Raw genomic sequence first — 21,487 nt, 5'->3', positions numbered from 1 at the left:
ACCCTTTCCCAAAGATACCCCCTTGCCCCGTTAAATAGTTAATAGAGAAAATTGGACTTTCCCTACCAAAATATTGCCGTTTGTTCTTCCCTTGTTGTGCATACTACATGAACGAGATCGATGACGAGTATGTCTGAATATTGCATCTCAGTGGACGATCGTAGAGGTTTGAAAAGCATCGTGCCTTTTTATGGCTACATGTTTGAGAGGTCTCGGCCATCGGAGATGACGACTCAAGGCGAGATTTCCTTGAACATGGCGAGTAGATGGGAGCATGGGAGCATGGGAGGAAATGCACCTGCCAGTTTGGATTACTATACACGGAGAGAGCAAGAGAGGAAGCCATAATCACGTTTCATTCATTCATTAACCAAAGAGAAAAAGACGCCATGTCCCAGTATGCAACAAGCCAATCGCTAATATCTAAGAAGTCGCCTTTGCTCGCTAATCCAAGGAGTATGATAAGAAATGCCCGTGGGTGTTGATGACGAATCAAGAAATATAGACCTTCTTGATATCGCTTTCGTTGAATTCCAGAGATAGGTCAGTAGGGTCTCTGACTTTGCCCTCGGCGGTGCCGATTTTCTCGTTCAGAGCCATGAGTCGACCTCTACCGTAGATACGTCCGTTGGGCAGCATAACTGGATCGTCTTCAACGTAGCTCTTGCTGTGGTGGGCGTATGGAACAGAGCGGGCGAGGGCATTCAGTTCGGTAGAGCAGATGGGGCAGACGGACGTGGTCGAGGAGGAAGCGTTGGAAGATGACGAGGCATAGTGTGAGTGGCAGGCGGGTGTTTTCAAAGCGCTGAGACCAGCAGAGAGAGCGATGTGGAGAAGGGGTCGTGGCGGTAGGGAGAAGATTTCGTGGTGGGTCTTGACAAACAGTTCGGCGAGTTGAGGCCAACGAGCGGTAGAGTACATGGTCTGGGCAGGGTCAGTTATGGGCAATGAGGCATACAAAGATGAAGACTACCTTGTAAGGTTCCGTGCTGGTGTGGGGAGGATTGGCAAGCAAGCCTCCAGCTCGCAGGCCGTACGAGTCGTTCTGATGAGTGCCGAGGTGCTTCCTCGCATGCAAAGTAGCCTCGATCAGCTTCTGTGGCTCACCAGTCCGGACCAGCTCGATGAACTGCTGCAGACGTAATTCGAGCTCAAGATTGCTGTTGATCTTCTTCAAAGTCTGCTTGTTCTCGGAGCACCATGCCAGACATTCTTGGGTACGACCATTTTGCAGACTGGCTTCTATGCGGCTACATTCGATGAAGGCCTGAACGTCTACCAAGTCCTCGATCTTCTTCTCCTTGGCCAGCTGATCAGCGCTCCGGGTGTAGCCCTGGCGTAGCAGATAGTCGACCAGCATGCGATCGAGGCGGACCTTACTCCACTCATCATACTTGACGTCGGCTAGGTTGGGAATGTCGTGCAGTTCTTGCAGATGTTGTATACGGGCACGTTGGTGGCGATGTAGCATCTCTTCCTCGGCATGTAAGGCTTCAAGCTTGCGCTTCAGGGTCTGGGCTTTGGCTATCATGGCGTCTAGCGACGCGAGAGTTTGATCGGGGGTGGCTTCTGGAGCGGCGGTAGCGGCGGCGTTGAGGGCAGCGAGAGTGTCGGCCGAAGTCTTCTCGATGTGTCGTCTTGCTTGGGCAAAGTTCTTCCGCGTCAGCTCGAAGGGCACTCGTAGCAGCGGTTGATCCTGAAGAGAGCGTCAGTCGACAGGTACATTGATTGTAGGGTGGTGGGGCATACCAGCAGCAGATGCTGTTCGGCATGAAGCTTGGTCGATATGAGCTCGGCCATGTTGGAAGGTGATTATCTCTCCTATTAATATTTCCCTCAAACAAACGACGCCTTGAGGCACAAACAGCATGAGTGATGGATGCCGCCTGCCCGGAGTCGCAATTCCATGTGAGGCTGGCGGGAAGTTGTGGAGAAGAAGGGTCCCTCCGTCATCGTCCTCGGTCGCTCTTGCCCTGCCACTCACCTTTGACAGTCCTGTCTTCCACCTTATCATCGTCAACACTTCTCAATCTGTCTTCCTTAACACCATCGGTAGTTCTCAATCACATCGATAGACCGGCTTTTCAACAACGCTATCGTCCGCTTTCCGACAGAGTCCCCTTCCAAACGCCCGTATTTTGCTTGGTCCTTTCTGCGACAAATGTCTTGTCAAGACTCCTCAATGACTGTCGCAAATCTACTCTTTATTCATGCTAACATCACTCTACAACCCTTTTTGTGGTTATCCGCCGAATTCCTTGTCGCGTTCGTGTGAAAGTATGAAGAAGAGGCAGGTGTTGCCTTTGTGTCTTGTCTCTCAGCATTCATATTATTCGCCCTCCATGCTACTTATCTTACTTTCTTCTCACAGACTACAAGCATGCCAAGTTTTGACAGAATGCTGCCGCTTATCACCATACTGGACGTCGAAATACTCGAGGAACAATCAACTATCGCCTCGAGGGTCGCGTTTTTTAGTCTCAAGAACCTGCGCCAGCAATGCAAAGTCTTTGGCCTCGTGACAGGGAACTTGTACAAGACCAGTCTCGTTGCCATGCTCAAAAAGCTTCCCACCCAACCTGTCGTCTACGAGGGCTTCGACGTCGAGGATTTGGTCAAATTTACTCTTGACAGACATCTCGAGCTCACCAAATCCGCTGAGTGCCATCTGACTGAGTACGAGTCCGCCCGTGCAACTTTCATCCAGGCACGTACGAAGTCGGAGGAAAGGCGACCAAAGGTCAAGCCAAAGACACAAGCAAACAACGCTGCACCTGCACATCGCAACAATGTTTCAGCCAGCACTACCGTCACACTGAGACGTTCTTCCAGACTTGCCGCCCAAGCTCATCATGCCTTCAACAGGCCTTCTTCTGCGAAGCCTGTCAAATCCTCTGCCGCGAGAAAAGTCATTCACAAATCTAAAGCCATCCCTTTGAAGAAGGCACAAGTATCCCTCAGAGCTGCTGATAGTATTTGCAAGTCTCTCGTCCAACATCTGGAAGCTGCAGACCGCGAGTTGCGATTTGATTTCCTCGGTCTGCCTGCAGAACTGCGTGACATGGTATATCGCATGGTTTGCATCAGCTCTGCCATCATCATTCAACCCGCGCGTCAGCCTGCCATCGCCAAGACATGTCAGCTGCTACGACACGAAGCTCTTGCCGTCTACTATGGTGTCAACAGATTCAGCGTGGCCGTCGAGAAGTATGTCCGCCGATCGCACATGAAGCAGAATGCCTGGTTCCAGAGCCTCCAACCATGTCATCTTGCATCCGTGCGCTCTTTCTCCTTTACATACCCCGGTGCCAACAGCGTTTTGAACATCGACTTTGACATTCGTGGCCAGAAGTTTAGCATCGTACGCATGAGCTGGACTAGTTCCCACCATGCCGCCCAAATACTGAAAGCCTACTTGGCCAATCCTGGAGTCCCCACTGTCGCCTACAACTGTCTAATCTACCATGTCAGAGCCACGAGAATGGGCAGTACACTGCAAGCCCAATTTCCCTATAGCCAGGTCTCCTCCGCTTTCCTCGCAGCCTTCAACGCCAGTGTGAACAAAAGAGTCGGACAAGCTACAAAGCCCACGGCCGCTGATAAACCCACTACAAGGTCGAAGGAATGGACACTTCTGAGCGATGAGTGGCAAGCTCGCAAGGGGTTTTCGGCCTCTAGCATCAAGAGAGTTGCTGCCATGTTGGCTGAAAACATGACGGATGTGAAGAACCTCTGGGTTGGTGAGTTCCAGGACTGAGCGCATGGCGGATGATTCATTTATCAGAGGAGTCGTGGTCGGCCGGGTGCTTCTTCTGTCTAGTACAGTAAATTATCACTACAATGACAAAAGGCCAACCCTTGACCTTGACCTTGAATTTGACTTCTCAATGGGCTGTGAGATGATGAAATGATCCTTTGCGTCATGACACTTGATCACGGTGCAATATTCTTTGACCTGAACGTAATTCATATTTACGTGCGAGCATCGAAGCGTCCTTCTGATTTCGAAAGATCACCGGCCTTTCCGACCCTCTCCTTTACTTCTCGTCCAGCCCTTCACCCTAGTTCTAGAGCCAATGGCCCAGCTACCCATAACGAAGACAAAACACGGCATGCTCGAATTGTAGCGCTTGGTTTCGAGATTAGAAATGACAGAACAGGGTGACACGATTCACGAGCTTACTTGGTGGATTCTTGAAACGCTTGGAGAACATCACATTCATATTCTGATTTGAAGAAGCGCACAGTCTAAACGGTACTAGTGTGTAGCAAGAGCTTTGACAATGTATGATTTATATACAACAGCACGCAGACGAAGAAATTCCCCTCTGCTTTTTGCCAATGAATACTCCAAGAAAAAGAAGCAAACAACAATACCGAGAGGTAGAAGAAGAGGGAAAAAAGGATAAGAGCAAGCCTCGGCGATGACAGAACTCCTTGTCTAAAAAAGCAGATTGGAAGGAAACGAGATTATCTTAAGCATCATCCACATCGACCAACAGACGCGCTTTATGCGCCTTTTCGGCCTCCTTGATCAAAATCTCAAAGTCGCCAGACATGTCGCACATGCCCTTGAAAATACCCTTCTCCATGCGAATGAGGTCCCAAGGATTGCCATACTCGATCAGTTGACCCTTGTCCAGGACCAAAACCTTGTCGTAATCGATAATAGTTTGGAGACGGTGGGCAATAGTGATCGTGGTGTTCTTGATCTCGCGGATGGTTTCTTGGATCTTGGCGTCGGTGGCGTAGTCGATGGAGGCGGTGGCTTCGTCCATGAGAAGCACCTTGGGGTCTTTGAGGAGGGCGCGGGCGAGACAGAGGAGTTGGCGTTGGCCTTGGGAGAGGTTGCTACCGGATTCGGCGACCGAGGAGTTGAGGTTTGTGAAGATGTTCTTGTTCTCGAGCGCGGCGGTCGAGTCGATGTTGCCGGTGCTTGCCTCGTCGGCAAGGCCCTCGAAGCGGACAGAGCCGGCGCCTTGTGTGGGTGTAGGAGCACGCGAAGGCTCAGCCGAGGCAGCGCCAATGAGTTGTGTTCGTCGGAGCGCGGTGTAGATTTCTTCGTCGGTGAAGAGCCCGAAAGGATCAAGGTTGGTTCTGATGGTTCCGGTGAAGAGAGTGGGATCTTGAGGGACCATGACAATGTTCTCACGCAAGTCCTGAAGACCAATCAAGCTGACATCGACATCGTCAATGACGATGCTTCCAGTCTCGGCTTCGAGAGCTCTGAACAGAGCAAGAGCCAAAGAACTCTTGCCTGCACCTGTTCTGCCAACAACACCGACCTTCTCACCAGGCAAGATCTTGAAGCTGAGGTCCTTGAGGACCATGTCAAAGTCAGTACGGTATCTTGTGCTGTAGTCCTTGAACTCAACAGCACCTTGACTCGGCCAGTCGGGCAGAGGCTTCGTCTCCTCAATAGTGTAAGGTGCCTCTTGCTCAACCTCAAAGTACTCCTTGACACGCTCGACTGCGTTCATATTTTGCTCGTTCATTGAGTAGAGTCTGACAAACCACAAGACGTTCTCGGTGAAAGTTACAGCGTAGGTCATGGCCAAACCAGCAGCACCGGCATCAAGTTTGCCGACGCTGAGGATAACGAAAGAACCGGTGAAGAATGACACCAAAGCGCCGGTAACATCAACACGGAATGCGAGCCAGCGGTTAGCGCCCCAAAGATAGATGAATGGTCTTGAGTGGGTGTTAACCTTGTGCATGTTTTCACGAATGAAGCGGCGCTCATCGCCGTAGGCTCTGATGGTCGTCATGCCAGAGAGCGTCTCGCCAAATTGCTGGTACAGAGGACTGCGCTGCACAGACTCCAGACGCTTGAGATCACGAGAAGAGTTGATGTAGAAAGCACCAATCATGAAGTAGAGAACACTGATGAAGACACCAGCGATCAGGAAACGAGGAGTGATGACCGAAATAAGGATGACGGTGGTGATGATCGAAGCCATGCAGTGGACTACGCCAACAGCCACGGGAGCGATCTCCTGGTCGATAGCCTCAACATCCTTAGAGAATCTGTTCATGATCTGCCCAAGAGGTGTAGAGTCGAAGAAGCGGAACTTGGCGTGTGTGACAGACTCCATGAGCTTTCTGTGAATTCTCTTAGACGCAACCAGGGATCCGTAAAAGAGAACACCCTCACGGCTGACAGTGATGAGCATGTAGATAAGACCGAGGATACCGTAGACACCGAGGTAGTACGAAACATCAACACCTTCATTGGCCTCGGCTTGGACGGAGAACTGAGCTGTAGCGTTGGAGGAGCCGAAAGAAGGCATAGCCCAAAGACAAGATCCACTCTTCACACACGACGTTCCACTGCCGATGCCGCTGAAGACATGAGTGAGCTGGCGAGGCTCAGTGTATACACCCATGACGGACACTTCCCGTTTGTTGTTATAAGCATTAGCCCATTGACGAATCCAGACGTTGGTCGAAACTTGCGAAACTTGCTGGAGAGCAAACATCAAGGCAGTCACAACCCAGTAGTACCATGTACCCATGTAAGAGAAGTACATGATGATGACCTTGAGACTGACACTGCCAGTAGCCTTAGTTTCGGTGGGAAGTGTAACATCGACGTCCTTATTCATGCCAGGAACGTCCTTGGAAACAACTCTGTGGAGAGCGTTGTCGTCGTGATCAATGTGATCAGCCGAACCATTGACGGCCTTTCCGTTGGCATGGCCATTCTCGCCGAAAGCCTCGTCACCACCAATTCCGGAAGGCACGCGAGATGGAATGGTTGACGCACCGCCTTCGGATTCTTCCAAAACCTTGCTAAGGTCTTCGCTGAGCTTTCCGGACATGATGACGTCTCTAGCACTGCCTTGAGTACTAACTCTGCCATTGTCAAGCACGGCGGCGAATGCAGCGTGAGGAAGACAAAGGGTCGTGCTGTGAGTGACCAAGATGCAAGTTCTGTTATACATGAGAGGTCCCATGAGAGCCTTCTCGAAGATCCACTTGGAAGTGTGAGCATCGACTGCGCTCAACACGTCGTCCAGAAGGACGTGTCTAGCATTGCAATAAAGTGCACGAGCGAGAGAAATACGCTGCTTCTGTCCACCCGAAAGAGTGACACCCTTCTCGCCAACAAGAGTCTGGTCACCACCGTCAAGGATTTCGAGATCGCGTTGCAGAGAGCAAGCAACGATGACATTCTTGTAACGTCTAGGGTTCCAGGGGCTAGCAAAAACGATGTTCTCTTTGATGGTTCCGTTGACAAGCCAAGCTTGCTGGGCGCAGTAAGCAACACTTTCAACCAATCCAGTTGCGGGGTCGGCCTTGAGCTCCTCTCTGCTGTGTCCGCCAGGCAGGTATACATGACCGTCGAGTTTGGACATTTCTCCGAGCAGAGCCATGAGAAGAGATGTCTTACCACTGCCGGTAGGACCAACGATAACGTTCAGTTCACCGATTCGGAAGCGCATGTCGAGGTCGATCATCTTGAAGTCATCGGCCTCAGTGCCACCTCCCCAGCTGAAAGTCGCATTGTCAAATCCGATGAGGGGGTTTCCGTCCTGATCAAATTCACCACTTTGGAGCTGGTTGTACTTGTCGGTCTCGGGCTCGTTGAGATACTCTTCGATACGGTCAACAGAGACCTTGGACTCCTGAACGTGAGCCACCATGTCTGCAAGCTGATCCAGAGGGATACGCAAAAGACTAAAAAGCGAAAGAGCTGTGAAAGCAACAGAGGGGATCAGATCCTTCTTCTCGACCATGGTGTAGACGAGGAAAGTCAGGAAAGTGATGACCATAGGAGCTCCACCCCAGATGGTAGCTGCGGCGGCCCAAATGATGTATCTGTTACGCAGGTTCTTCAACTCAACTGCTCTCTTCTCGTCAACCTGGCCAAGGAAACGCTGCTCCCAAGCAAAGTACTTGATGATGCGGATGTTGGTAAGAACTTCGTTAGTGGTGTGAATACGAGCATCTGTGGCTGCGAGAATTTTCTTCTGGGCCTTGGTGAACTGCTTGGCGATGAAAAGGTTGACAGGGAGAAGCAGGGCCATCATGATAATACCAGCGATACTGCTGTAACCCAGGATACTGTAGAGCAGGTAGATGGCTCCAGCAAATTGGACAGGAGTCTCTGCCCAGAGGAAGTGCAAGTAGGCGCAGATTTCACTGACCTTGAAGGAGTCGACAGCCATCAAATTGATGATGGTACCAGATGTGACTTGGTCGGTGCTCTCCTCTTTCTTTGGGACATCCTTGGTGGCCTCGGAGGTCTTCTTACCCTTGTAGAATGACTTGACCTTTCTAAGGAAGGCTTCCTTGACCGAGCCCTTGGATGCAGGTGTCTCGTCTGACTTCTTCTCTTGCTCGCCAAGTACCTTGTCGCCAGCTGCTGCTGCCTTGCGACGCAGGGCCTTGGCATAGATCTCACCAATGATGATGGCACGAAGACGGATGCAGGTCTTTCTACCGATCCAAAGAGCTTGACCACCGGAAAGAGCAGAGACAATACCAGAAACAAACAACAGGATCACGTAGAACCATGCAGCGTTGATGGGTGTATCGGCCGGGTTCTCAACGTACTCCAAGATGACCTTGAGCAGAAGGGTGGGGACAAAGAGGTTGACTCCAGAAATGGCAGCCCATGCGGCTTGGATGAGCAAACCGCGCTTGAAGTACTTCAACAAATGCCATGCAAGAATTGAAGTCTTCTTGACCTGACGGTAGTCTAACAGAACGGCTTCAGCCTTGTCTCTAGCATTGAGGTTCCATACATCTGATAGTTCCGTAGGCTTCTTGTAGCCCTTCCAGACGATGGGGTCGACCCAGGAGAAGGTAGCAAGAGAAAGTACGCTGGCAAGAGGCTCTCTCGATGGCTCAATGTCGCCCTCATACTCGAGTTCGACAGGCTTGTTGCCCTTACGTGAGGTGAGCATGATCAGGGTCAGCAGAGTGGTAAGCGCAAAGTGAGTGCTCGTAAGCGCTTGGGCACCCTGGGAGACTGGGTGGATGATTGCTGAGCGGAAAAGAAGGAAGGCGCAGATCCACTGAGCGGCGTAAAGGAAGCCGGTGTGGTACCAGAGCTTGTTGAACGAATAGTTGTTTGTGGTGGAGAAGTAGAGGCGTAGAGTGGCCAGGAGTGCGACATAGGACCACAGAGCGGTACTGCAAATCAGGGTGACTCTGCTCCAGTTCCACATGCCAGTGGCCAAGGCAGCGGCGTGGATGCCAACTTCGGCCAACACAGCAAGCTCTTCAATGATGGGTAGAACGATCTGTCCTCGCGGCTTGTCGACGACAGACATTTCGGTATTACGGGTACGAACAGTACGGATGGCGAGATCCTCGTTTCTGTCAAACTCGTCCGAGTCGTCATCGGTATCTTCGTCATTCTGAGCAGCGGGAATGCGCAGGTCCCAGACATGGGGGTGTTTAGGATTAACAAGTTTATAGGCATAGTAATATTTCGAGTTGAGGGCGGTTTGGATTAGTTGGTAGGTAAGGTATAGTAGGGAGATTGCGCTCGCGATGAGAGGCAGGATTGCCATAAGGTAGCTGGAACAGGGTCAGCATGCCGAGTCTGACCGAGGCGAAACATGTCTGTCTCTCAATCTGCTTGATAGACGATTCATGGACAAGAGCAACTTACTCATTCTGGAAGCAGTCAGTGAAATCATCACTTCGCCAGACAGGCCCCTTGCATTGCCCCCAGTTCGACATGGCGGGGATTGCGCCAGGACGTGGCCGTGTAGATGCTGCGTGGTGTCTCGCCGCGCTCTCAAGCAGTGATTCTGATACGGCCAGCTGCTCGGCACGTGCAGTCTCTAACTCTTTCTAGACGACAACGACAACAACCACCAAAACTGCGATGTGTTGTGTAACAGCGACGCCGCGATGAAAATGTTGATGAAGGAAGCAGACGCCAATCGCGCTCGCTTCGGCTTGATTGCCGTACTGCGTCACTTCGGCAAGCCTTGTCCTAATTTAAGCTCGCCTTTTCTGACCCTCTTGACGAGCTCGATTGGTTCCTTTGCTCGAGAACTCCTGGAGAAAATCACTGATGGAAATGAGAGAAACACCGCGAGAGAGCAGGCACTTCTTGTCATATTAGAGCATCCTACGAGCGCCCTTCTGATCACGTCCCAATACGCATGCAACATGTAGCACCGGTCTGGATAAATTCCCCCCCTGACTCACGGTGCAACGACCTATCACCGGCTTCCCAATCAGGCAGGACGTAGGCTTGCGGAGTCCTGCACGAGCGTAGTTCAACCACAATTCGAAAAGGAACATGCAATTTGAATACGGCAAGAAACTGTTGACAGACCGCTATACGCCATTTGATATTGACAAAGAGAATTTAATTGGTTCGCTGGGTGAAGACTTCAGTCATATCACCTGCAGAGATAGGCCGCTAGGACGCAGCAGCCACTCTTATCAGCTTTCAATAATCGGGAGGGCGTGGTCCGCAATCCTTCACGCCCTCCCCGCCATAGATAGAGCCCTAGAAAAATAATGCCGCGCGTGCATTCGCTTACTTTCTAGGAGCAGCAACTGGGGTCCATGGCTGGTACTTGTTCTTGACACTGTTCCGACTTAGCTTCTCCATCTTGCTCATAGCACCAAAATGCTCGTGACTTACGTGCTGAAAGGTCTGTAGGCACTTCTGCTCCAGGTCAAGCAGGGACGGTGCTCTGCAGGCTCCCACGGACGAACCTGTCTCTGAAGAAGGGGGTCTTGGGATGGAGGCTTGTCGACCATGTATGACATCCAGGCGTGCCTAGGTCTTGTGAGTGAATCGCGCGATGCAACATCTTGATGGCGTCTCATACCAGCCGGGCTCGATCTGGTCACTGTTTGGAATTGAGTCAGTATTCCTGCTGCTGCGTGTAGCATGGCTGAATGGGTAAACGTACGGGTTGAACTCCTGGTCCTTGTAGTCGCACCATCTTGTTCTCACTGTAATCCATGCATCAGATGCGGACTCTTTCTCTTGTTCCTTATTCCGGTCTCATTTCGACATACAGGGCAGATCCTCGAGGTTCTCAAAGTACTTGTTGCCGTAACGGTCCTTGCCGACGAGGGTACCAGCCTTGGTGTCACCTGTACTCCTTCAGTTGCTGTCGCGGGATGTCGAGATTGTTGCACTTCGTACCCATGTACTATAGCAGCGAAGAATCGAGTAAGTCGTCGTTCATTGAGGGTCATTCGTGAAATTCGGCGCGGCGGACGTACCTGCATCTGGTGGCCATATTCCTGAGAGAACAGTTAGCGCGAGCAATGAGACATATGGTCAGAGTCACTCACCTTGAGGCCAATTTGGCGCAAGTTGCGCAGCGTTCTCATAATAGTCGACATGGTTGCGGTGTGTGATTTCTAGTCCTCACTGCCGCTTGTTGGTTGTGACCTTCGAGATGCGGCGATCCAATGGTCAGCGAGTGTTTGGCTTGTTTGCTTCGAATTCGATCTTCAGCCTTGGCATTAGACTCGAGGAAACATTTATTTCCGTATTCGATATCACACGTCACGCTGTCTTGTAACGGGCATAAAATGTTTGCAAGATGTATACCGAGGCAAGCAGCCCGTAGGGCAGTCAGGTCCATCAGGGCCACTCATCAAATGCCCATGAAAAGACGCTACTCCAACTCAAGCGTTGCTCCTCCTGCCATTGCACCTTCTCCTGCTGCTGCTTTGGGAGGTCTGAACACCGAGCTAGACAAACTGTCTCCTCGGTTTGATATTTCTTCTTCTCAGATAGAGATTCTGAGGTCTCCTTCTGATTTCTATGAGACCTTGAAGGCAAGTCAGATAGCCTGCTTTTTCTTTCTCCATTTCTTTCGTCTCGTATCCCGGTCTCTCTGGAGGACAAAATGTCAAGCATTCATTATCTATTTCAATGTCTTGAACCAGGAAATCACATGGAGCGATATGACTGACAAAGTGACAGGCCAAGATCAGAACAGCTGAGAGGAGAATATTTCTCTCCACTCTCTATATTGGCAAGTCCGAACATGAACTGGTATGAGAACCACATTGAGCTTCATGATCAGTTCTGACTACGTACTTTAGATCCAAACGATCCAAGAATCTCTCAAGCGTAACCCTAGCCTCAAGGTTTCCTTCCTTACAGATTCCCTCCGAGGCACTAGGGAGACACCAAAGGCGTCTTGCGCGACATTGTTGGCCGCTCTGATCGATGAGTTTGGTCCAGATCGTGTCGAAGTGTGCATGTACCACACACCTAATCTTACAGGTATTCGCAAGTCTATCATACCCAAGCGCATCAACGAAGGCTGGGGACTTCAACATATGAAGCTTTATGGCATCGACGACGAGATCATCATGTCAGGTGCCAATCTCTCATCCGACTACTTCACAAATCGTCAAGATCGTTATCATTTGATCTCTAGCAAGCGTATCACCGACTACTTTTCCAAAGTGCACGAAACGGTGTGTAGCATCAGCTACCGCGTGGTCCCTAACGCCTCTGCACCCGGTGGGTTCAACCTTGACTGGCCAACGACAAACGCACACCCAGCTCCTTTGAACGACCCCAAAGAGTTTATCACTCAAGCCACAAAGTTGCTCGCTCCTTTACTGAAGCCCGCCGCTACCACCTCGCTTCAGACGTCACAAACGGATACCCAGATATATCCGTTGCTCCAACTGACACCTCTACTCAAGCCCGATACATCAACGGAACTGCCTGCGCTCACCACAATTCTGAAAGCTCTTGCTACTCCAGCCTTTGCGGGAAGCAAATGGACATTTACGGCTGGTTACTTCAATATGACACCCTGGCTTCGCGATCTGCTTCTGGCCTCTAACCCGTCATCCGCCAATGTCATCGCAGCATCGCCATGGGCAAATGGTTTCTACGGCTCTCCAGGTGTTTCAGGCATGCTTCCTGCTGCGTACACTCTTCTTGGCCGTCGCTTCCTTTCCTCGGTTCAAAAAGCCGGACTGGAGAACCAAATCACGCTCAAGGAATGGAGAAAGGGCACAGTCAACACACCGGATGGCTGGACGTATCATGCAAAAAGCATCTGGCTTACCCTCAAGGACCAGCCAGGTCCGAGTGTCAGTCTGATTGGCAGCAGCAATTACACGAAAAGAAGTTACAGTCTGGACTTGGAGGCTAATGCAATGATCGTTACGAGGGATGTCGGTCTAATGAAGAGGTTGAGGGAAGAAGAAGAGTGGTTGCAAGAGTATGCGACCAAGGTTGACCAGGGCACCTTTGAGAAGACGGAAAGAAGAGTCGGATTGCATGTTAGAATTGCCATGTGGATCGTTACTCTGGTCGGCGGTGCGTTGTAGATGATGGCTAGTTTGAGTTGTCGGAGGCTTTTGTACGATATTCGAGATCTGTTGATTAGATGTACACAAATATCAGTACAAGATCTGGGAATCGACCCGATTGTCGCATCCATGGTGTTGTCGCAACAACGTTCCGTTCCAAGTTCCGGTCAGTCAAAGCACATCACAAGAACATTGTTCAAAAAAAAAGAGGGAAAGTAGAAATGGCCTTTGAATCATTTTTTTCATTCCGGCGAACAGCATCCAGCCAGCAACACCAACACCTCTCTCTCCTTTTCTAGAAATCAATCAGAACGGTAAGAGCGAGACGCTTACTGCTTCTCAGCAGCCTTGCGGGCCTTGGAGCCACGGAGCTTGGTGGGCTTGACGGTGGCCTTGACCTGGCGGGTGGACTTCTTGACGGCGGAAGCGCGCTGGACGGCCTCCATGTGCAAGTCCTGGCGGTAACCGCGCTTGGTGTTGCCAGAGACGGCGTTGTTGATGAGCTTGCGCGAGGGGGTGGTGGACTTGAAGGTGGTCTTGCTGTACGACTTGGAGGGCTTGTTCCAGTTCTGGCCGAGCTTGGTGGTGACCTCGATCTTGTTGTCAACGGCGTTGATGCCGAGGGCCTTGGGGTTGGCGAGCGAAGAGTACTGGGCGATTGGAGTCAGTGACTTGGGCTCTCAAGACACAGAGATGGCAGTTGTCCTTACCTTGCGCGAGTGGAGGTTGGTCAGGTTAAGGGGGTCCTTGGAGAACTGAACACCACCGGCCTGGTTGCGCTTCACGAGGAAGGCATTGTTGTGGCCTTATGAAATGCGCGCGTCAGTTACGAGTGCTCAGATAACAGTATATTGACCCTCCGAAGCGCAATGTTTCAACAATGGTCGAAGATTTGAATTTCTAGTCCCAAAAGTGGTCCTTCTCTTGCAAAATCGGAGGGGGAGCGAGCGGCACGTACGGATGGTCTCCCAGATGAGGTCGTAAGAGGTGTTTTCGAAGTTGGTGGCCATTTTTGCTGTGATGAGATGAACTGGATCGTAGAGAAACAAGAAATCGTGAATATTCAGACCGCCTGTGTGGGCTGAAGCCCGGCTAACCTTCCTCGACCTCACTCGGTCGCCCTTGCCGAGCAAGCTGCAAATCTGGGGTCTTTGCCAAGCATACAGCCCTCCAGGGTTACGCAGCTGAGCCTCGCGGCGCCCGTTTGCCAACATGTTCCTCTCAGCAGCAATCTCCCAAGGCCGTCTACTTTATTTCTTTCGCCAGCCCTTGATGTGACTGCGTATACCTTTGGCCTCGCTGGCCTCGATCTGGACTTCTAATCCGACCTGAGATAATCACCACCTATCCTCACATCCACTCGGATCACTGCTATATCCGGCCAAGGCCGCTGACAACCATTTGCTCATCCGTCTATTCCGAGTCCACGCAAACAGGACCGTGCATTCTTTCTCTACCTCTCAATACCCTCTATATCACACTACCGTCACAATGGGCTATCTCTTCTACTCAGTGACCTTTCTGTTCCTCGTCACGGCGACCGGTTCGTGTCATCGGCTTCTCCCTCTGCTTACGCGGCGCTAATACTACCCAGCACTTTACTTGACTCGACACCTCTGGATCGCACATGCACCGCCGATTCCATACCTCACAGCTCCTGGTCGCATCCCCGAACCTCTCTGGCGTCTTTCTCAATCCGTACAACGACTCAACCCCTTCGCCCAAAACGCCTACATCAGTCTCGGCCAAAATAGCTTCGAAGATGACATTGAAGCCGGCTTCAGCAGCTCGAATTTCGATCTACGAGAAAACGTCGAAGGTGGAGACAGCAGACAAGGTCTAGATGAGCAGGGTAAAGAAAGAGTAAAGGCCATCATGAAGAGCAGAAGTTGCGGCTTTGATGAAGCGAGGAGGATTGTCATGGAAGAGAGGTTTGGCAGAGAGAATATCGGCAAGGATGGCAGACCGAGGGATCCCAAGGCTGTCATGTTTGATCGCTTGTGAGCCTGACAGCAAAGAAGCTGCTAATATTTCCATCTCGTTTGATCTGGTTGGTTTGGTTTCTACACTTTCCTTTGTCTGCTTTCTATCCGCTATACCATGATTATACCCAGGAATTGTCCGTCCACTATCACCTGTCCAAGATATGCCGACTTCTACCTGCTTGCCCACAAGATTCAAATAGGTACGGCCAGATCACGTCACTGCGGTATCTCTAAACGTGAGTCTGTCGCTCTAGGATCGGCCTACCCGAAGCCCATGCAACGGGCACAAACCCGGGTTCGTGAGCCAGTTCGCATACTACATCTAACAGTTGTACAACATCGCGCGGTATTGACCTAAGCCTGTGGACCTTGGATATCCCAAGATATACCGCTTCCGGAAAGTCGGGTCATCTTGAGTTGTGAGTTCCTCCAAAGTTAGTAACGCCGCTGAAAGTTTGATCACCATACATAGCAGTCGCGCTGTCCATGACGTTTCCTATATGCATGGCACGGTGGGAGCGCGTGATTTCCTGCTGTGCCTTTGCATCTTTGGGAGCCACAGGGACTGCAGTGCTCGTGATGACAGTCAAGAGCTCTTTTGCATAAGCTGCGGCGACCGCCGCAGCATATGCGTGCCATTCATCGTTTTTGTGGGAGTCGGCGTAATCAGAAATGCCTCTGATAGCCAGGAACTGAAAATCGTCGAGTCCGGCTGCTTCCATCTCGAAGCACAGAATCCCGTATTGACGCCTTATCTTCTCGGCAATGCGGGCACTCTTCATGACTTGATCTCCCGAGGCGATTCGACCGTAGTGTATCTTGGGTATGCCTTGTTCGCTGCGCGAGCGGCGTGGTCGAGGACGGAGCTCAGATGTATCGCACTCCCTGCAAGATCTGTCTCTCGGATCTTCGTGATGATATGACCTGTTGAAGAGGTAATCGTCATAAGGTCTTGGAGCCATCCTACGAATCGCTCTGGGTTCCAAGAAGTCGAGATAGCCCAGATCATAACTGCCGTGCTTGGCCTGTATGGAAGAGACAGCGTTGAGCAGCACACGCGGAGGCTTGTTCATCGTCCTCTTTGTCACGACGAGCTCTCGATCTCTGATGGTCTTGCCAAAGTCGTATTGTATGACACCGGCATCACCATCTCCTGAAGCACCAACAACGATATCGCCGAGACGTACATCGGCGTCCTCACTCCACACGCCGCCAGCGATGCCGACCATCAAGGTGAATCTGAGTGATGGGAAAGTGCGTTGCATACTCTCAGCGGCTGCAGCAGTGGATGCTTTGCCGGTTCGGCCGAGCCCGAGGCATAAGATGACAACATTATGTACACTCTCGTCGTCCATGTGGATTTGACCAAAAGTATAGGCATTGTCATCGTTGGGTGTCGGTATCCTGGGATGTCTGACATCAAGCATGGCTACAGCCAGCGTCCCTTCGATGGCTAGAGCAGAAATCCACCCGACTTGATAGTCGGAAAGTTGAAAGGCCATCTTGTGCGAAGTGCGTGGGTGAACAAGGTCGGATGCTTTTGCGACTCGAGCATTTTGAGAGCAAAGACCTGTATATATCCGGCTCGACGATGTCCTCTAGCAATCGATTCACTCTGCCGACAACCAGCTGCTTGCTATGTGATCAAGCGCCAGGGCTAATTTCACCTCTTTCCATATTCGTGGCTGGAGGACGCAGGTGATTATCAAACTGTTCCAGGGCGAAAACATGATATACGATTTCTCGTCTATCCAGATCGAACCCGCGCCGAGTGGGCCACTAAAAACTCGCAGTTCGCACTCACTCAGGATAAGCGTCAATGTGCATGATATCCCACGAATAGATAGGTGTGTTGTTGTCCCAAAAGTACATTAGCGCTAGAATTGTGAAGGATCGAAATGCTTGTCAGTAGCTTCCATCTATATTATTTGATGGTTCCAATCGCGTTGACATCCGACTCCACCCTGTAATCTTCCGTCAGGGCAGGCGCCATCGCTTCCAAAGACCAAACTTGTGCAGCATGCATGGACTTAGTAAGGTCGATTCAAACGACAGATAAATGTCCGGCGGTACTACATCATGTGCGAACGCGTTATCTGTCAGCGCCTTCTGAGAAGGCGGGAATTCTACTCGAGTCTCAACATACAGAGTGAGGCTACTGGATATCGCGAGGGCTGTGTTCATATCATCCGAGTCGGATAGCCAATATCCCTTTCAAGAGTAAAGAAGAAAAAGAGACTGTTTTGATGGCACACCATCAGGGAGATGTTCGCGACAGCTCAAACGCCCTTTACGGCAACAACAGGTTCGAGGGTCAAGTACACTTTGGTATATTCTTTCGCTCTCGAGGCGTGAACTTTCTGCTGACGGGATAGGTGGACACATTGTAAACAACAACTACCATTATCCATTTGCTCCGGGACCTTCGGGTCTTGCTTTCCAGCAACCACTCGAGAGCAATGACGATGAAGGGAACTCGTCATCAGGAGACAAGCATGACCTTTTCAGCGAATTTGATCGCATATACGAGCAGCATCCGTCGGCGGCCCAGCTGTTGTCTCTCATAGGCATGTTCCATCCACGGAGCATTCCAAGATCGCTCCTTCTGGACCCGACTTCATCGACTTCTAGAGTGGCCAGGCAGGAAGTCGAGCGAAAATTCGAGAGAGATTCCGAAATTCTGCTAGACTGCTCTGTTGTCCGATTAGATACAGACGGCAGCGGTCTCTCCATGGATGGTTTCGCACATCACTGCGTTAAAGAATGGCTGTCCGAAGATCAAGTACGATTTTTCAAATTGAGGTCTTGGTCCGCTCTGGCGAGCAACATCCCGGATCCTAATGCAGGTAATTTGGAACGCTTTGAGTCGCTGCTGCCGCATATAGAGGTCGTGGCGATGGAAGATCCACGGTCGGTCGATGCACAGTCAGCGGTCGTGTGGACCACTATCCTCAGACGCGGAGCGTGGTACGCCCACAGGACCGGGCGATACCCGATGGCCGAGCAAATGTCCCGTAAAGCATTGGGTGTAAGCAAGGAAATGTTTGGGGTGAATCACTACAAGACAATACGCTTCAGGTCACAACTGGCAAGAGCATACGCTCGTCAGATGAATTACCCTGCAGCGGAAAAGATCCAGTCTCGAGTCGTTCAACACCAACGCAAGACATACGGCGCCAAAGACCGTAGAGTGCTACTGGACAGCTCAGAACTGGCCACGACTCTTTACCACATGAACGACCCTGGAGCAAAAGCCATCTACCGTGAGATACTACCTGGCTTGGAAGGGATACTGCGCGATAACAACCTGTCCCCCACAGACACCAGGAATATCAATGCCGCCATTTCAGAAACATTGCACGGCCTCCAGAAGTGGAACAAGTGTGAAACCGTGGACCGCCAAATCCTAGCCAGGACGCTCGAGACCTTGTCAAGATACGACCTGACCTCTCTGAACGCCATGGACAGACTAGGTCTGACACTGCAACGCAGAAACAAACACCAAGAAGCCGAAACCTTGTTCCGGGCTTCGATAAAAGGAAGAACGGAAAAGCTGGGTGATTGTCACATCGACACATTAAACTCGATGTTGCATCTCGCGGATACTCTAGCAGCGCAACATGAGTTCCGCGAGGCGAAAGTACTGTACAAGGAAGCACTCGATGGATTCGAAGAATGGGTAGGGTCACAACATGAGATCATAAGGAGATGTTACAAGAGCTTCCAAGACTGCTCGGGCATGGTCCAAGATGACGTCGAGAGGCCGAGAGCTCGAAGCAGTAGTGGTGAAAGTCAAGAATCGGCAAGCAGTAGTGACGATGGCCAATATGCGAGTTCTAGTGATGGTTACCAGGCTCACAAGCAAGGTGAGCAGCACATTGATAGGAAAAGAGGCGTGTTCAAATGGTTTAGGCGAGGCTAGAGTTCCGATCATAACTCTGGTTATACAAGTGCTTTGTCTTGGTGTTGTCATCTATTGGGCAGATGCGTGAAGGTAAAGAGAAACGCTAACAGAGTACGAACAATGTGAAATTCAGAGTAGCAAGATGTGGAGAGGTCTGTCCGGCCCCTGTGTCTCCTGGCTAGGCTAGGAGGTCGGTCGTGTGGTAGCCATGCCGAATCGACTGTACCTCAAGTGTAGGATCATCAAACCAGAGGGAACCCCTTCTGCTATATACGGGCATAGCTTCATGGCAGGCTTGTTGTGGGCCGTTGGGTATTGGGTGTAGCAGCCGTCTCCGGCTAGAGTCCCAGCTATTGGCTATGTCTGCAGGCATGTGTTGGTAAGTTCATTGAGCGTACCGTAGCTCTGGCGGGAGATTCATAGAGCGGAAGGCTGTGGACGACGTCTCTGTAAGCGATGTTAGATCCCCCGTGACCAGCGGACAGGGCGAGCCGCTCGCTTGTGCCTGTGTTGATGCCATGTAGGAGTGCCTGTGGTTTTTCTTCCAGAAGGGAAGATTTTGGCATGACGATGGAGATAACTCCGAGACAAGTGTGAAGACTACCGCAAGACAGGTAGTCATCGGTACTTGGCTACGAGGCCACAGCTGGGCAACAGTCGGTGCAAACGTATTTTGTGCAGCGTTTGGCGATGAGCCAGGCACTACTTCCGCAGTCCCTACGCCATCAGGATTACAAGTCAGCACCTTCCCGTCTTCTGTCAGAACAAAGGGCGATTCTCCCGCTAGTCAATCACTCCTGCCAAAGCAAAGTGTAAAGATGCGTCGAGGAAATCTGCAGGATAAACGTCATTTTCTGTTTCTCATTGGACATTTTCTTCCTTGCTATACCTACGTTTCCTTGGGCTCCGTTTGAGTACACATTTCCTTCGCCTTTTCCCATGCAACATAATTCCGAGCATGTCATGAACGCCTCGCTAAAAACAACAACTCTTCACTGAATGCTATATGGAGCCTCCTTTTTCACAAGGTATCATTTCATCGCCTCTGGTAGGCATTAGGAGGCATGCCTGGTGGTGGAGCAGCGAAACCAGGGGGCATACCGGGCATACCCGGCGGTGGCTGAAATCCTGGGGGCGGACCAAAGCCAGGCGGCATACCGGCCGGAGGATGAGCAAATCCTGGTGGCGCAAAGCCTTGAGGTCCATTGTAACCACCAACACTGGGAGGGGGCCTTGCAGGCACACCAGCGGCAGCGGGCGGGGCGGCAAGTGGAGTCCTGGCAGTGGGAGGGGCGCCGTAGCCGCCGGTCACGGGCGAGGCACCGTAAGGAGCGGCAGACATTGGTGTGGGTGGTGCGATAGGAGTAGCGATTTGAGGAGCCATGAGTTGCGGGGGTAGAGGTTGGACTTGAGGCTCGATGTTGTGTTCACGACCGGCAGCAGCAAGGGCACGCTCTGCAGCATCTCCGTGACGCTCTCCTTTGCCATCTTTCTTGAAGGCGTACTGGACGGTGATTTCCTTGTTCATGAGGTATTGGCCGTGCATGTTTGCGATGGCGTCGTCGGATGCTTCAAAGGTGGTGAAGGAAACGAAACCGTAGCCCTTGCTGAGGTTTGCGTCGTCGCGGGCGACCTAAGGAATGATTAGCGAAGTGCACAAAGCAGATGCAGAGAGTGGCGCATACCTTTGGCGCAGAGGTCAAGCTGCCGAAGCGGCTGAAAGTCTCGAACAAGACGCGCTCGTCGACCATGGGATCCAGGTTTCCGATGAAGAGCTCAGCACCCACGTCCAGAGTCTTTTGCTTATCTGCTGAAGCCTTGTTGACACGAATGGGCTTTCCCCATAGGCGGATCTGGTTCATAATTTTGGCGGCATAGTCGGCATCCTCCTCACTGACGAACTCGACGAAGCCGAAGCCCTGGTGTGTTTGCGTGACGCGGTCTTTGGGGAGATGGACGTTGACGATGCGGCCAGCTTGGAGCATCAACTCCCAGACGAGTTGGTCCGTCACACGCTCATCGAGATTGCCGACATAGACGGTCGCTTCCTTGTCTTGTTCCCTGGAAGGTGTTAGCTCGAGCTCGCGGTCTTTATGCTTTGCGCGCGTTGCTATTGGTGAGATTGACGGGGCATTTGGTCATGGACTAGGCAGGATCAACATACCAGTGCTTTCCTCCCGACGCCATGATTGCTCGTGTAGATGGGGTTGGCTGGTCGAGCAGCTGTGTCTTGTCGCATTCTCGGAGAAGTTCAGCAATGACGGAAGGCTCCGCTGCTTCTTTTCGCCGCAAAGCCCGACCTGACGCCCGTCGCAACTGA

At 51.5% G+C, this 21,487-nt stretch overlaps 10 protein-coding genes across 10 annotated transcripts; 4 read left to right on the top strand and 6 right to left on the bottom strand.

Annotated features, from left to right (window-relative positions):
* Positions 1 to 304: 304 nt before the first annotated feature.
* M438DRAFT_393555 (protein FYV10) lies at positions 305 to 1,930 on the bottom strand. Its single transcript, XM_029909115.1, has 3 exons — positions 1,750 to 1,930; positions 974 to 1,696; positions 305 to 924 (listed from the first exon to the last, which is right to left on the bottom strand). The coding sequence occupies exons 1-3, from the start codon at positions 1,798 to 1,800 to the stop codon at positions 493 to 495; spliced, it is 1,206 nt and encodes a 401-aa protein (XP_029765840.1). The 5' UTR covers positions 1,801 to 1,930; the 3' UTR covers positions 305 to 492.
* A 468-nt stretch (positions 1,931 to 2,398) lies between these two features.
* M438DRAFT_309229 (uncharacterized protein) lies at positions 2,399 to 3,843 on the top strand (the record flags this gene model as incomplete). The annotated part of the gene is made up of 2 exons (XM_029902374.1): positions 2,399 to 2,740; positions 2,984 to 3,843. 2 exons carry the CDS (start codon positions 2,399 to 2,401, stop codon positions 3,755 to 3,757), a joined length of 1,116 nt encoding a protein of 371 aa, XP_029765839.1. The 3' UTR covers positions 3,758 to 3,843.
* A 357-nt stretch (positions 3,844 to 4,200) lies between these two features.
* On the bottom strand, positions 4,201 to 9,981 carry M438DRAFT_11141 (bile acid-transporting ATPase). Its single transcript, XM_029898699.1, has 2 exons — positions 9,626 to 9,981; positions 4,201 to 9,531 (listed from the first exon to the last, which is right to left on the bottom strand). The coding sequence occupies exons 1-2, from the start codon at positions 9,694 to 9,696 to the stop codon at positions 4,476 to 4,478; spliced, it is 5,127 nt and encodes a 1,708-aa protein (XP_029765838.1). The 5' UTR covers positions 9,697 to 9,981; the 3' UTR covers positions 4,201 to 4,475.
* Positions 9,982 to 10,510: 529 nt separating this feature from the next.
* M438DRAFT_263503 (NDUFA12-domain-containing protein) lies at positions 10,511 to 11,334 on the bottom strand (the record flags this gene model as incomplete). Its single annotated transcript, XM_029899892.1, has 7 exons — positions 10,511 to 10,562; positions 10,619 to 10,756; positions 10,809 to 10,829; positions 10,893 to 10,935; positions 11,002 to 11,079; positions 11,208 to 11,232; positions 11,284 to 11,334. The coding sequence occupies 7 exons, from the start codon at positions 11,332 to 11,334 to the stop codon at positions 10,511 to 10,513; spliced, it is 408 nt and encodes a 135-aa protein (XP_029765837.1).
* Positions 11,335 to 11,490: 156 nt separating this feature from the next.
* M438DRAFT_11105 (uncharacterized protein) lies at positions 11,491 to 13,452 on the top strand. Its single transcript, XM_029898697.1, has 3 exons — positions 11,491 to 11,775; positions 11,924 to 11,995; positions 12,046 to 13,452. The coding sequence occupies exons 1-3, from the start codon at positions 11,527 to 11,529 to the stop codon at positions 13,294 to 13,296; spliced, it is 1,572 nt and encodes a 523-aa protein (XP_029765836.1). The 5' UTR covers positions 11,491 to 11,526; the 3' UTR covers positions 13,297 to 13,452.
* Positions 13,453 to 13,607: 155 nt separating this feature from the next.
* On the bottom strand, positions 13,608 to 14,288 carry M438DRAFT_287176 (ribosomal protein L28e; the record flags this gene model as incomplete). The annotated part of the gene is made up of 3 exons (XM_029901613.1): positions 13,608 to 13,928; positions 13,989 to 14,083; positions 14,237 to 14,288. The coding sequence occupies 3 exons, from the start codon at positions 14,286 to 14,288 to the stop codon at positions 13,608 to 13,610; spliced, it is 468 nt and encodes a 155-aa protein (XP_029765835.1).
* Positions 14,289 to 14,631: 343 nt separating this feature from the next.
* M438DRAFT_11093 (uncharacterized protein) lies at positions 14,632 to 15,450 on the top strand. Its single transcript, XM_029898696.1, has 2 exons — positions 14,632 to 14,821; positions 14,873 to 15,450. The coding sequence occupies exons 1-2, from the start codon at positions 14,770 to 14,772 to the stop codon at positions 15,280 to 15,282; spliced, it is 462 nt and encodes a 153-aa protein (XP_029765834.1). The 5' UTR covers positions 14,632 to 14,769; the 3' UTR covers positions 15,283 to 15,450.
* A 220-nt stretch (positions 15,451 to 15,670) lies between these two features.
* M438DRAFT_361109 (purine and uridine phosphorylase) lies at positions 15,671 to 16,765 on the bottom strand (the record flags this gene model as incomplete). The annotated part of the gene is made up of 1 exon (XM_029907482.1): positions 15,671 to 16,765. The coding sequence occupies one exon, from the start codon at positions 16,763 to 16,765 to the stop codon at positions 15,671 to 15,673; it is 1,095 nt and encodes a 364-aa protein (XP_029765833.1).
* Positions 16,766 to 17,292: 527 nt separating this feature from the next.
* Positions 17,293 to 19,369, top strand: M438DRAFT_11005 (uncharacterized protein). The gene is made up of 2 exons (XM_029898688.1): positions 17,293 to 17,591; positions 17,639 to 19,369. The coding sequence occupies exons 1-2, from the start codon at positions 17,510 to 17,512 to the stop codon at positions 19,183 to 19,185; spliced, it is 1,629 nt and encodes a 542-aa protein (XP_029765832.1). The 5' UTR covers positions 17,293 to 17,509; the 3' UTR covers positions 19,186 to 19,369.
* Positions 19,370 to 20,000: 631 nt separating this feature from the next.
* Positions 20,001 to 21,354, bottom strand: M438DRAFT_287171 (RNA-binding domain-containing protein; the record flags this gene model as incomplete). The annotated part of the gene is made up of 3 exons (XM_029901612.1): positions 20,001 to 20,800; positions 20,853 to 21,228; positions 21,332 to 21,354. 3 exons carry the CDS (start codon positions 21,352 to 21,354, stop codon positions 20,204 to 20,206), a joined length of 996 nt encoding a protein of 331 aa, XP_029765831.1. The 3' UTR covers positions 20,001 to 20,203.
* Between the last annotated feature and the right edge of the window lie 133 nt (positions 21,355 to 21,487).

This window comes from Aureobasidium pullulans, assembly GCF_000721785.1.
Source record: "Aureobasidium pullulans EXF-150 unplaced genomic scaffold scaffold_1, whole genome shotgun sequence".
Taxonomy (NCBI): Eukaryota; Fungi; Ascomycota; class Dothideomycetes; order Dothideales; family Saccotheciaceae; genus Aureobasidium; species Aureobasidium pullulans.
This window is presented reverse-complemented; position numbering and strand designations above follow the sequence as displayed.